This window comes from Temnothorax longispinosus, chromosome 3 (assembly GCF_030848805.1).
Source record: "Temnothorax longispinosus isolate EJ_2023e chromosome 3, Tlon_JGU_v1, whole genome shotgun sequence".
NCBI classification, from domain to species: Eukaryota; Metazoa; Arthropoda; class Insecta; order Hymenoptera; family Formicidae; genus Temnothorax; species Temnothorax longispinosus.
In genome coordinates this window covers 11,421,042-11,435,105 of record NC_092360.1, presented here as the reverse complement: position 1 = coordinate 11,435,105, position 14,064 = coordinate 11,421,042, and the positions used below count along the sequence as shown (strand labels likewise).

At 31.5% G+C, this 14,064-nt stretch overlaps 1 protein-coding gene across 4 annotated transcripts; it reads right to left on the bottom strand.

Annotated features, from left to right (window-relative positions):
* Positions 1 to 11: 11 nt before the first annotated feature.
* Positions 12 to 14,064, bottom strand: Orp8 (Oxysterol-binding protein-related protein 8). 4 transcript variants are annotated; one of them, XM_071773661.1, is made up of 17 exons: positions 13,478 to 14,064; positions 13,097 to 13,274; positions 11,070 to 11,198; positions 9,157 to 9,209; positions 8,574 to 8,804; positions 8,350 to 8,494; positions 7,968 to 8,189; positions 5,907 to 6,118; positions 5,540 to 5,718; positions 5,272 to 5,449; positions 4,976 to 5,072; positions 4,532 to 4,728; positions 4,236 to 4,361; positions 3,905 to 4,153; positions 3,628 to 3,795; positions 2,456 to 2,628; positions 12 to 2,348 (listed from the first exon to the last, which is right to left on the bottom strand). In XM_071773661.1, exons 2-17 carry the CDS (start codon positions 13,227 to 13,229, stop codon positions 2,117 to 2,119), a joined length of 2,724 nt encoding a protein of 907 aa, XP_071629762.1. In that variant the 5' UTR covers positions 13,230 to 13,274; positions 13,478 to 14,064; the 3' UTR covers positions 12 to 2,116. The 4 variants fall into 4 exon arrangements, with proteins under 4 accessions (XP_071629762.1, XP_071629761.1, XP_071629763.1 ...); XM_071773660.1 differs by having other exon boundaries at positions 13,553 to 14,063; XM_071773662.1 differs by having other exon boundaries at positions 5,907 to 6,064; positions 13,553 to 14,052.

Sequence of the window (14,064 nt, the reverse complement as noted above, 5' to 3'; positions counted from 1 at the left end):
AACTTCGTATGAATATTTTATATATTTATTACCCAATGATATAGTAATATCAGTCTTAAATAAATAAAATGTACTTATACATATATACATATAATGTAACATTAAGAGAAATGCACTGTTATTTAAAGTTCACATAAATCTCAACGTAAAGAATAAATTCTGTCCAAGTTTCACTTTGCAATAATAAGTGTTATTTTTTTCATAAACTTTTAGAAGAATAACGTTAGAAATTAAGATGTTTAGGATGTTTCTGGCCAATATATGTTCCTTTTGTTAAATTACATATATTACATTGATTACAGAATAACAAGTACATTTCTATACATATTTATATTTTCCTCTCATAATTGTAAATAATGTTATCAGTATATATTAATAAATCTCTTTTGTATACTTTGCAAAATATATCTGTTTTATAAGAATGTAACACTTTCAACGTAGAATGAGATAGTGATTTAAGTTAGAAACTATGCACAAAAGAAACTATTTTTTTTATAAAATATAAAAAGAAAAATTTTTATTTATAATAAAATCATATTTAATATATAAAATAAGTCACGTATATAACATTCTTAAAATTCTTACCAAATTCTAACTTTCTGTCAAAAAATATATAAAACCAGTAATTTATTTTTAACAAATTGTGACTATATACAATAGCATTATTGTGACAAATTGACTAAAATGATAGTCTCCGCTCTTCGAAAAGGTCAATTTTAGTTATATTACACATAGAAATTTACATGCGCGTTTAGTTTGGATTTTAACATATAGTATGTATTTTTCTTTGTGTATATATTATTGATATTAATTGATTAGCTTAGAGATAGAGATAGAGACAATAGCTTAGATAAATATATTAAGAAAAGCTTTGCTTCTTTCTCTTTATAATCCAAGAACAAATTACAGCCAAAAACACATCATTATAGTAAAAAAATATGTGGATGGACAATGACCAGATAAAAAACTATTTTTTAATACAATTAAAAAGTACTATTATAAATTAATATACCAAAAAACTTTTTGGCGAGTTATTACACTTTTATTACACGTTTTATAATTTTTAAATAATTCATCCGCGCGTAATTTGTAACTACATAATTAGGTAACTACATGTCACAGAATAGTTTATTAAACTATACTATTTTATTGAATTTAAAGTTTCCAAAAATTACATAAATATGCTTATTTATTGATTTAAAAAAAATTGTGTTGTATCCGGTGTAATGTCAAGCGAATTGGATAGATTCTTTTATATATGTACAAGTCTGATACTATTGTTTCATTATCGAGATATCACATGACAAGCTTAGAGGTAAATAAAATATAAAGTATCATAAGTTTTCTATACCGAAGTTTTAGAGAAAATTTGTATCAATATTACGTAGAATATTTCGACACAAATTAATTGATAGTCGTAACAAAGGTAATCGATTTAAAAATATAAATGAAACAGCTTAATATAGATTATTATAAATTTGATATCACATCAGAATCAAATTACAATATGCTATCATATCATATATCAATACAGATTTAAATATAGCGGGATTTATAATAAATTAGCTGCGAAAGTAACATCTGAACAATATTTTTACAACAATTACGTGATTATATTACAATTTGGTACTGGCTGGTTGCAATAAAAATTACATTAGTAATTCGAGAACTGTATAGCTCTTACAGTATTATACTTAAGCCCTATATACAGTATAAGCTCATATAGATTGTTAGTTCCTGTACTTGAATTTTCTTACTTCTGCAACTATAACAAAATACCATTGCACTGGATCTAACATATAGAACTCCTCTCTAATATATATATATATATATATATATATATATATATATATATATATATATATATATATATTCTTTTTCTCCTAATCTCTTAATATCTTATTTCTATATCAATGAGAATGCGTCAAATATATCGTGTTTGGAATAAAAATTATATCATTATATTTCTTTTCTGCGAAATGATCCACTTCACCATGATCATGAAGTACCGACACCACGCTGCAAGAATTTTAGGGAATAGGAAAACGAGTGACACATATAGTTAAAAAAAATGAGTGTAACACAAAAGATATGGAGAACAATCTTACTAAATCCCTTAACCCTTAGTAGGATTGTTATTCCATACGTTTACAAAATATTGCACGGAAAAAACGATAACAATAATAAGTATAGTATCCACAAAGCTCTTGAACATATTTATGTTATGATGCTGTTCACCAGATTCTCTTTGCTTCCTCACAACTTGTTCTACAATCTGCTGTATACGATTCAATTTCTCACCATGTTCCATCATTTGATGCTCTACTTCTTTCATTATGTCAATTAACCTAAAATAAATATATTTAATTATGTATTATCATCGATTATAAATTTTGCGCGCATTACTATAAAGTTAATAACTCACGATGCTTTTGTTATATTTTAATATTCTTACCTAGCAGTTGACCGTCTTCGTTTTCCTAAAGATTGACTAGAATCGGTATGTGCCTCTGCAGATGAGCTTCCAGAATCGTGAGTCTCTGTCAAAGGCATGTTATTTGATAGCTGCCTCTTAGAAGATTTGAGGACTGATAAGGAGGAACGTGATTCAGCTTGTAATAATGGAATCTGCAATGATTTTGTAATTTACATAATTAATCGAATTTAAATATGCACAAATGATATATTTTAAAAGCTTCATCCGTGGTTAATATGAGGTGCTAACATTAATGTTTCCTAAGTTTGAGATCTAACTAGAAATTTTTTAAATTAATTTTTGAAAGCTATGTCTTGACTTTTTTTTGCTAAGAAGCTGTTTAGTACTCAAACTATTTAAACAAATGTTTTCTGGATTATAGTGAACGTATGTGTTAATTAAAGCGCAAATAACAGTAAATTAAAATAATTTGCCTCTCTCTTTATTTTACATTTAGATATATCGTGTCAATAAAAAGAGATAAGAGATTTTGATTTGTTAATAATATAAAAAAATACACAGTAATAAATAGTAAAAGCATTTTTCTGTTAGCATGGATATATTTTTGTTTTTATTGTTTATTTATGCTAGATTACAAGTTTATTTTTATTCTTTTTTTTTAATTATAGTAGTATCTTTTATATTACACTTCTTCTCTAATAAAGGCAACATATTTTGTGATATGTGCAGACTTCTGCTTCAGAAAGATAACAATACACATACGACATTCAAAATTATAAAAATTTGAATATAGAAAATTAGATATTATAATTTATTTTGAATGTATAATAATTTTAAATTTGTACAGTTTACGCGATTACGTAATGGAATCTTAAAACTAACAAATGATTCCAAAGAATTAAGTTGATTAATAAATATAATAATAATGCAATTAATGTTACACGTCAAAGTAAATTACAAGTCAAGCGATACAAGTTTATTAAAAATATCAGAACTGTATACAATCTATTGAGATCCATAGGTAGCAAATAGAATAAAGTAAAGTAGTACAACATGCAGTTGTTTAGTAGTACTGCCGGACAAAGTAGAAAATAGACACTTAAAGCGATTAAAATAATTATTACTTATAGAAATGTGTACAAATGTTAAAACAGCATGCACAGTGCAAACTATATCTTACGTCGCTGTACCTGTGATTGTGGGTCAGTAGAAACAATACTACCAGTACGCATAATAGGTGTTTTATGCCTGGTCTTTGTGCGCACTACATAATTTTCTTCATATTGTACTACATCGTTTCTCGGATCCCATGGTCTTATGTCAGCATGTCGATACACCCAATTTCCAGTTATGATATCCTAATGGTAACAGAAAAAATTAGAAATTACTTTGCAAATATAAATATATATGCAGATAAATAATTAATATGTAAATAAATATCAAATATAAAAGCGATTTATATCGTACTTGAACGAAATATTTTGGAATCCATTCTTGTCCTAGATGCTTTCGCTCTTTAGCTCGTTCTCTTTGTGCTTCCTCAAGTCGAGTTTTAGCCTCAGTAGCTGCAACCTGATCATCGCTATTAATAGCTTGTGTAACAGCGTACCACAATTTTTCGCTTTCCCACGGCCCCTGATATTCCATAGGAACGGTAAATTTCTTCAATCTTTTTTTACGTATTTCCGGAGTTGGATTAAAGAAGACATTTTCTTGCTACGAAATAAAACATTATATTAATATTATATTATATTGATGGTTGTCTAAAATCATCAATTAAGATTCAAGTTTATCTTACTCCTGTCCGCTTGTCCGTTATTAAAATCAATCCATCCCAATATCCCGAAATAGTAGCTAAAGTTTCCTTTCCTAAGCGTATTCGTCCCACAACTTGGTTCATTAATTCCGCACCGCCAAGAAACGGCTAAAAATATTATCATATTTTTAATTAAATTAACATTATTTTTAATCAAATTAACATAATTAAACATTACTATAACGTAAAAAATAATTAAGATCTATCAGCTTTTAAATCGCGATTTTATTAAGAATTTTGGTAATTATGCAAAAGCAGCAAAATATGCTATTTGTTACCTTAAGTTTAAATTCTAATTCAGTTTGATAGCCGGTTTTCTCACATATTATGTTGACTTTTCCACCGAGTTCCATAGACAACGTTCCCATAAGAATGCCTTTGCAATGTGCATAAGGAATTGTCATTGTATAATCTTCACCTCTCGGTAGCATTGTTAATACAGCAATGCCATCCAAAACTGCAGAAGTGGAATTTCCTGTAAAAGTTTGACATATGTATTATTAGGTAACGCTATAAGTATCAGACAGGAGGTCGATTCTGTATTTTGAGACGAGGTGAAAATTACAAAAGTGAACAAATTTACTCGATTTCGACAAATGAAATTGTAGATTCTCTAGTGAATTTCCTCACTTTTGTAATTTTCACCTCGTCCCGAGATACAGAATCGACCCCCAGAAGTATTAATATTATTATATCATGTAGTAAACAAATTACTTACTCACCATAAAATTTAGATTTTGCAATAATCGTAGCGCTAATAGTAAATCCATCTTGGCGATTTGTCACATAAAATCCTGAGATAGGTGGATGATGCGACAGCTAGCAAAAACATTAAGACATATACGTTAAGATAAAATATAATACTAATATATTTAAAAAAATTGATAATTGGCTGCATATTAATTTTAAATTAGTCTACGGAAATCTGTTATTGAAGTTAAAATGAAGAATTTCAGCAATATTATGGCAATGTAGACAAAATCTAATATTGTTAGTGTAATAACTTCTAGGTCATTACTTGTTCGGCTAAATAGAATGTTCTTGATCCATTAGGATGTTGCCAATAGCAGCGGAATGTTTCACCCAAAAGCGGATTGTATGGCTTTTTCAAGCCTTGTGGTTTCTTATAAAATCCCGACAAGTACCATTTCACTACGGCTTTCATACGTGTAAATGCGTCATCTTCCAACACTGCTCTGTAAAATAAAATAAAATAAAGAAATTATGGTTAATTAATATATCCACACAAAAATCACGATATAGATATACTACTACGTTTTACTAACTGGGACAATAAATCAGCGTGATAATACGAATCGGCCAGTTTTTCCAAAAATGAACGTGACTCCAGAATAAAAGTTGGCAATACAACTTTAGATAGATCCATGCCAGGGCGAACTTGTTTCATTAAGAACCATATCAAAGACTTCTGCTCTTCTTGCAGTTCCGCAACGACTTCACCAGCCTATTAATTAATAACGATAGAGTATTACAAGAAATAATTGCAAAATCTGTAACATTATACTATATATTCATGATAAAATTAAAATGATTTAGGGAAAAAGAAACTGTGAAGAATGCAATGAATTATAAATATCTTGTTATAAATATTTGTTCTAATTAAAAATTGTGCTGTGCAGAGTTTATACTTACTGTTCCAAGAACTTCATTTTCATTAGCTACGTATGGTGTTTCAGTGATTGGCTCCGTCGATTGATCTTCCTTAGCCGATGCCTCAGATTCGCTGTCCGAGGCACTGATTTCAGCATCAGCTGCTACTCCATTCTCCGGCTGACTAATATCGTCCAGGTCTGTACGCGAGGTGTACACAGGATCTAGCGTTACTACTTGACGGGTATCATACTCTAAGACATGTACAGAAGGAATAGTCATGCGACGTGCTGGGGAAATTGGTGGGTGAGGTGCAGAGGTAAAACATGAAGAACCAGATGGCTGATTATCGCTACTATCTGGTTCCTCATTGGGAATCGAAGACGCAACGTTTTCTTGATCAGTGCCAGGTGTGAGAGATCGGTCAGGCAAGAGTTTTTCCCAATATGTGATTGCATGATAAAGATGTTGAAACATTGGGGTTGGTGAGGGACAAACGCTTCTGAAATCGCGAGTTACAGTGGGTGAGAGTGGTTGCGGGCAAGATAACAAGCGTCTTTGAGGTGTCGTAGGCGTTCTTGGGGCATAGCGACTTAAATATACTGCTGGTGTACGAAGCAGGATAACAATAGAAAGAGAAAACGGCAAACAATTATTATTAATGCAATTTATAAATTTAAACATCTAATTGTAAAATTACATTGATTTTTTACAAAATTTCAAGATTTTAAGATAGACACGTATAGAAATATAAAAGTATATACTACATTAAATACAAATCTGTGAAATTTTTCCAATATGAATCTATGAAATTTTAACAGTAGATTCTTTGAATAGTTCGTAAATTATTTTTGTTGTAACGCCAATAAATTTCTGAATTAAACAACTCGAAAATAAGTTTTCGCAAATTAAAGATGCAACAGATATCGACATTTTATTTCTTACTTAATGTTCATTATCTTTAAAGAATCAAACTTTAATGCTATTTTGGTCTTAATCATTCTGACATTTAATGTTCAAAATTAAAACAGCAGTAAAATATAATCAGCCATCAAAATCTCATTAAAAAAATTAATCGACGCTTTATCATAGAATTAGTTATTAAAGTTTATTGAATAATGAAGTTCGTTGGGGGACGATATTTTCAGACAAAAATAATGAAAAAAGTTACATTAAACTCGTATGGCACAAATGGAAAAGATGTTATCCATTATTTTTGTATGGTAATATATGTGGATGAAAAAGGTTTTTAAATTATATTTATACTTATTATTATAACGCTGTATAGAAAATTCTATATGTTATTAAAATGTATTAATTTTTTCGCGCGATTTTTGTTTGTGGTTATGTAAAACTGATAGAAAAGTAATTTGTAACTAATTACTTTCATCAATAGGGGTGCAAATTGACAAATCACCATGCATCATTCACAGATTGCACTTCTTGTACAACATACTTATCTAATTATTAAATACTTTTATAAACCCAATTCTCTATTTATACTATTCTATCAAAAATATCGATTGCTTACTTATCTTCTTTTGTTTTATATATAAAAATTTCAATACGTAATAAATGTGTTATATTCAAGTATTAATAAAGTTGTTATATTTATATTTATTATGTAGGTTTATATTTTAATTATAACAAAATAGTTTAATGAACAAAATAGTTTGCGTTTTGTACAGCAATCATCCACAATAAAATATAATTGTGTATAAAAATTGATATAACATTAATATCTGTATATGTACTAAATGTTCTCCAAATCCAATATAGAATAGATATTTCTTTTAATAGTATTAATAACGAGATACTAATAATTTATAAAGTATTAAAAATATATTAAAAAATAGATAATAGAGTCCAAGAATATTTTTACTATGCAATAATTGACTTCGAATTAATTAATTCATGGATGAAGAAACATGCGGAAAACTTAGAAAACCCTGCTATACGCGCTATTATATTGTTGGAAATTTTATTCCATAAAATAAAATTCCAATAAGTTTCATTTAAATACAAGATATTCCACTCTTATTGCAAATTACATTTAACTATCTTTTAAATATAGTTAGGAAGAGCTATGTCAATGATACTGACCATGATCATCAAAGTGCTTTTCATAATCAGCCTCGCTCCATTGAGTTTCATGAGTGGTGGTTGTATCGTGTGGTAAAGGACGCGGTAATGCGCTTGTCGAGCGCACTATTAACGAAGAACAGCGTAACGACAATTCAAGAGCGTCCAACCAACATTTGCCTGCCGCTTGGGACGGTGCTCGAAAGATTAGGTAAGATGTTGGCAAAGGTTGTACAACAGCACCTGGCAGATATTAATTTGTTTATAACTAAAATATTATCTATTATATCTATATATATCTATTATTAGACATTAGATTATAGATATTATCTATTAATATAATGTAAAAAAAAATTACTACATGCAGTATATGTAGAATATACATAATGATGCAGATACATACCAATAGCTTCTTTTTCTGGTCCTCGAGGGGCCCATATAGATTGCTCCAAAGGATGAAATAATTTAAAACAAAATCCATCTTTCTTACTCGGACGTTCTATAACTTGACACGTATTGAGTAGTACCGTTCCTACCCAGTGATTACTCTGTAATAAATATATAAAATCGTAGATACCTTAAAAGTAAGGAGGGCACAGTTGAAAAAAAAGGGATGCAAATACGAACCTTTGTTTTTGGACTTTTGTACAGCAGCAATAATCCAGGTTTCAGAATACACCATAACTTGGTCCAACTTTTCAATGTGCCGCGAACTTTTAACCAATCAGTCATAACAATAACGGTTGGATCTTTGAAAGAACTTAAAAGTTCGTTGGCTACTCTTTTCTTTTCCATTCGATAATTCTTTCTCTGAGCCTTATACGATTCCTTTCGCGTTAATTTGCAGGAATCCAACGACTAAAAATACCATAAAAATGCTATTTGTTAAAAATGCATATTCAAATTAAAATAAATCATATTATTTCAAATAATAAAAATGCAAAATAATAAATGTAGCCCAGAAGAAAAAAATTGGTTTTTTTAAATAAATGAAAGAGAATAAAATCTTTTTATTAATTACAGTTCAAAAAGAGTAACTTAAAAAATTTATATAATTTTGAATATAAATCCTAAGTCAAATCTGTAATCTTCCGGCCAACGAAACTTGCAGTATAGACACTTTGCAAAATCTGTTTTCGACATATTGATTTTCTAGGTACAAATGTCTTAATAAGCAAAATTTGTACCTCAAAAATAGACAATTATTTACCTTGTCTGATAAATTATCCATTTTCTGACTACCTTCGCCAACTGCAGAGATCCCTATAACATACATAATTTTGTGTAATTATACTTTGCACGGTCATAATTAGGTGCCGAAATAGAATGTGTACGCAGAGTTTAGTCTCTAGAAATTTTGAAATTTTAGTACACCTAAAAAAGGTCTTTTTTTAACATACTGTTATAAATACTTTGATATTTGGTATTCAATCTGAATAAACATTTAAAAATGAGATTAGTACTATATTAGTTTTAATACGCAATGTATCTGGTATATGTAAAATCACATATTTCATATACTGCATATTTTTATTTTATTAATATACTTACAATTTATAGATATAATTTTTGACAAACGGACAAGTCAATGCTTCTTATCATAAAACCAAACTTAATCGCATTACTAAATGATTTAAAATAAAGAATAAGACAAAACCCAAATATTATATTTTTAGAAAGAAATAATGCATATTTATACATTGTAAAAATAAATAAAAATTACAACACTCTCTCTATAATAAAAGAAAAGCAAATATATATAATATGTTATTCCATATTAGTCTTATGTAAATGAAATCCTACATAATCACGCATTCATCTAATTAGAATACTACAAAGTAACACAGACATTACGTTTTCTACGCCATAAGTGAACAAATCAAGATAATCTATTGTTGTAATTCGAGAATAATCAGTTAATATTCAATTTATTCAGTATTTCTTTCTCTTAACAGGTAACTTAATTAATCAATATTTTACTTTGTACGTTTCACATATTTAAGATTTATAAAATATGTGTTTCACAAAAAAATACAGAGTGAATAATATTTAATAATGCATAACAAATTTTGCATAAAAATTATCTTGATTTGTATTACGAGTATATCACAAATGCGTTATATATATATATATATATATATATATATATATATATATATATATATATATATATTAAATTATCCATTCTTATTCTGTTTAAATATACACATTTCCTGACTTAATATATATACATTTAGAACTTTAACCGTACAAAATAAACCACATGACATAAAAATCAAATTTTCGAAAAATTATTGTATTAAATCGTATCTGTTATTACGTTAACACATGTATAATGTATATGCATAATATGCAGTAAAGATTTGTATCAAATCTCGCTAATACGTTTGAACAATTAATTAGATTAAATTAAATTTTTATTTTTACAATTCAGACCGGATTTAAGTATAATTATTCAAACATAAAAAATTTTGATCAAACTTTCAAAGATGCAAACCAATTAGATATATTGCAACAAAAATCATGCTTAAAAAGAAATATCCACTACTTTACAAAGAGATATTTAATACTAAAAATCAAATTTTGGAAGGCAGCATGCAATGTTTTTCCTGCAAAAACAAATACCACCCAGTCTATAAAAGTATAATTGAATTTGACGCAAACCTTATGAAACAGCTCGTACAATACAATGAGACATAAACATTTTTATTATTGCATTACTACACTGAGTTATATAATCAGGTCAGTGTGTATGCACTCTCTTATATCAATGATAATCAACTAAGCTATAATAAAATAAATCTTTTTTTTTTGCGTATCCAAAGCTTATTTTACAAGCACGTAAAATTCAGATAATAAGCATTAAATGATATTGCTATATATAAAAAAAGCTCAAAATTTGTAAAGAAAATTGCATATAAAACGAAATACAAACACAAACGTTTAGAAAAGAGCTATGTAAGCCATACGTGATTTCAGAAGCTTTTCTAGCATATACGTATCTATATACTGCAAAAATAAAAGTATATAATACTAATTTGGGAAGCTGCTCGCAACTGTTCAGAGTTAATCCCAAACTGTAGCAACGACGTATTATTTTCTAAAATATTTCTAGGTTTATACCTGTAGAAACTGGAGGTGCACCGGTGATAATATTTATGCTTGTTGAAAGGGACTCAGTTGATGGAAGTTTAGGTAACGGTGTAGACTGTGCTTGGATGCTGCTTCTTCGAGGTTGTCGATCCGCTGGTTCTACATATTTAGCACTTATTCAATTGCACTCAATATTCATTATCACATCTTACGTCACATTAAAATAATAGAAACCGTCTCTCAGAGAACTATTCGATCGGTCAACGGTAGACAGCCAGAATTTTATATTTTTCTACGTTACAAACAGGTAAGATTAACATACAGAAATAGAAGAAACGTCGCAATATATCATTGTCCTTTGTGTGATGGACGAAATGACGGTTGCAAAAAAAAAACGCATGATTGCCTGCAGTTGAATGAGAGATATTGCATGTTTGTCTACTCCGTTGTATATACTTATGTATGCTAAAAAAAAAAGAGAATATGCACGCTTAATTTATACATGCACGATAGAGAACATGCTTTAAACCCTGTATTGCTACATGCAGCCAAGCAAATTATATTACAACGACATATATTTACAAAACAGAACAAAACATTGTCCGCAAAACAGTATAATACACCATCTTGTAATAACATTGTTTCAACCAATGTCTCAAGAAGAAGTATCACAGTGTATTTTACAAATTATTACAGTGTGTTATTAGTAAAGATGATCTAGAGTAATCTATAGACACATTTGCAGAGCTTTTAAACATAGTTTCCTTCAACGCTACATTTCTTTTCCTGTTATTTTATACATGTGTATCGTGTTTTGTATATGGTAACGGCAAAATGTTTTTTAGAATAAAGAGACTTGTCATGTGGAAGATGTTATCTAGGACCGCGAGTGAACCTTTGCATTTCATCCCAGGGATTTACAGTAGTCCACGTAAAATCATATACATCGTCCTCATTGTACATTTCAGGACAAAACCAAGTGGAAAAGTGGGTCGTAAAGCACGAGTTATTATCCACAACAAACTACGGTGCTTATAGCAGTAGGGATTCCTGCTATAATATGAGAATGGTTTGTTACACTCTCAAGTATTGATTTCCATTTTTCCAACAGTCGGACGTGCTACAGTATGCATTTCATTCATATTAATAAGCTGCCACAGCTGCACACCTGACATATTCTTCATTGTCAAGATTACTATGTATATAGTTTCATATATGAAATACGTCACAAAACGGAGACACACGCAAGCAATATATAAATATTCTTCCAATAAAACTGTGTTATGTTATATTGTAAAATGCGTTTCACTGTGTTGAAGGTATTGAATTGTATTCAATGTACATCACTGTTATCTTTCCCAATTAAGGGATCCTTTTAAATGTCCGAAATATTTTGGGAAAACGCGAAAATAAATACATTTTCGAAAAACCCGTGCGCTTATAAATAACAAACTAACACAAATCTAAATATCCTGATCCGTGTGAATAAATACAGATGTTATGTAAATGTAAAAAAGTTGTACGTAATTTGCGAGAGCGTTACATAAATCAATTGAACCTTAGAACACTAACAACAGGAAAGAGTTCTGCAGAAACATGCCGCAATTATATCTCTATATTATTTTTAATTGATATAGTTCAAACGTCAATGGCCAGGTGCTTGAAATAGTCTGATAAAACTCATGAATCTCTTAAAGAAATACGCACACAGTACTTGTGCGCACTCGTATATACAATTATGAAACACAGCTTTCTTAATTTCATATTTTTATTGCTCTCCCAATCTCATATTTTTAGGCCCGAACGTAGTTCATAGCTGTTTCAAAATTTTAATAAAAATTTCTTATAAACTAATTACATTTTATCTATGTCAAACAACAAGTGACAGACACACGAATAACAATCAACATCATTACAGGCACCTTACAATAATCAAATTGTTTACATCTTGGCGTTATTGCAGGTGTGACGTGTTCTCTCGCCAAGATACATAGATTATATAGAACACGTATATGTAATACAATAAATGATAAAGTGACATAAAGTGGCACACTTACGGCTGAGGGATCGGCTGACGTTCGGCGGTGTCATGGTCTTGAAGCTGTCAGTTGAACCTGCCGGCATAGACTGAGCCTCCGGCTGAAGACGTTGCGTCTCGCCGCCGGGCACCACGATCGGCTGCGAACTCATCGTAGATCCAGGGGATCGACAGTCCGTATCGTGCGACGCTTCTATCTGCCACAAGGACACGCGTTACATACCTTCCGCGTCGAAGCCGACGAACGCGTCGGTCGCGGCGCAGCCAGGAAGAGGGAAGTGGAGGGAAGGTCCGCGGTCGAATGGATAGCTTAAGACAGCTAGACAGTTGACGGAGAATAACAAATCGCGAGAAACAACGCGCGCGTGAGGAACGAGCGATCGGAGCGATGCGTGTTTACCTGGTCGCCCTGGTCTCGGCACAAGGCACAAGGCACAACTGTTACGCGAGGCGCGCGTCCATCGCGGCGACTCACCTCGTCTCCTCGTCTCTGTCGTTCGACACGACAGACGTGTCAGTCCATCGCGGCGGCGAAATGCGAACGTATGCGGCGGAGCGGAGGCAATTAGCGCGGCACGACGGCCGACGGCGGCGGGACGCGAGCGGGGAGACGCGACATCGCGACGTGCCGGCGCGGCACGCCGTCACCGATCACACTCCCGCCTGGGACCTGGGGCCGACTGCCGAGTAGACTTCCGGCTGCTGCGGCTCGCCGCAACGAGGCCGGACGAGATGATACGACGGTCGCGTACGGACGATCTCGCACACCATCGATCTATCCGCGCGCGGTCGTCGCTGCCGTCGCTGGCACTCAGCTGGTGGTCGCCCGGTGTCGCGGTTCCTGGAGCAGTCAGCAGCGAACGAAACGAAGAGAGAAAGAGAGAGAATGCGCACGCGCGCGATCCCAATCGCGTCGCGACTGCAACGCAACTGCTGCGCGCCGCGAGTGCCGCGTTGAGGCGAGTCGCGCGGCAACGTGACGCGCGC

What these genes read in the sequence shown, in the direction of transcription:
- Orp8 (XM_071773661.1), bottom strand. Translation starts at nt 13,229, where the DNA reads ATGAGTTCGCAGCCGATCGTGGTGCCCGGCGGCGAGACGCAACGTCTT. An exon ending in ACAAAAGTCCAAAAACAAAG is followed by an intron (nt 8,495 to 8,573) that starts GTTCGTATTTGC and finishes TATTTATTACAG; the next exon opens with AGTAATCACTGGGTAGGAAC. An exon ending in TAACGGACAAGCGGACAGGA is followed by an intron (nt 4,154 to 4,235) that starts GTAAGATAAACT and finishes TTTATTTCGTAG; the next exon opens with CAAGAAAATGTCTTCTTTAA.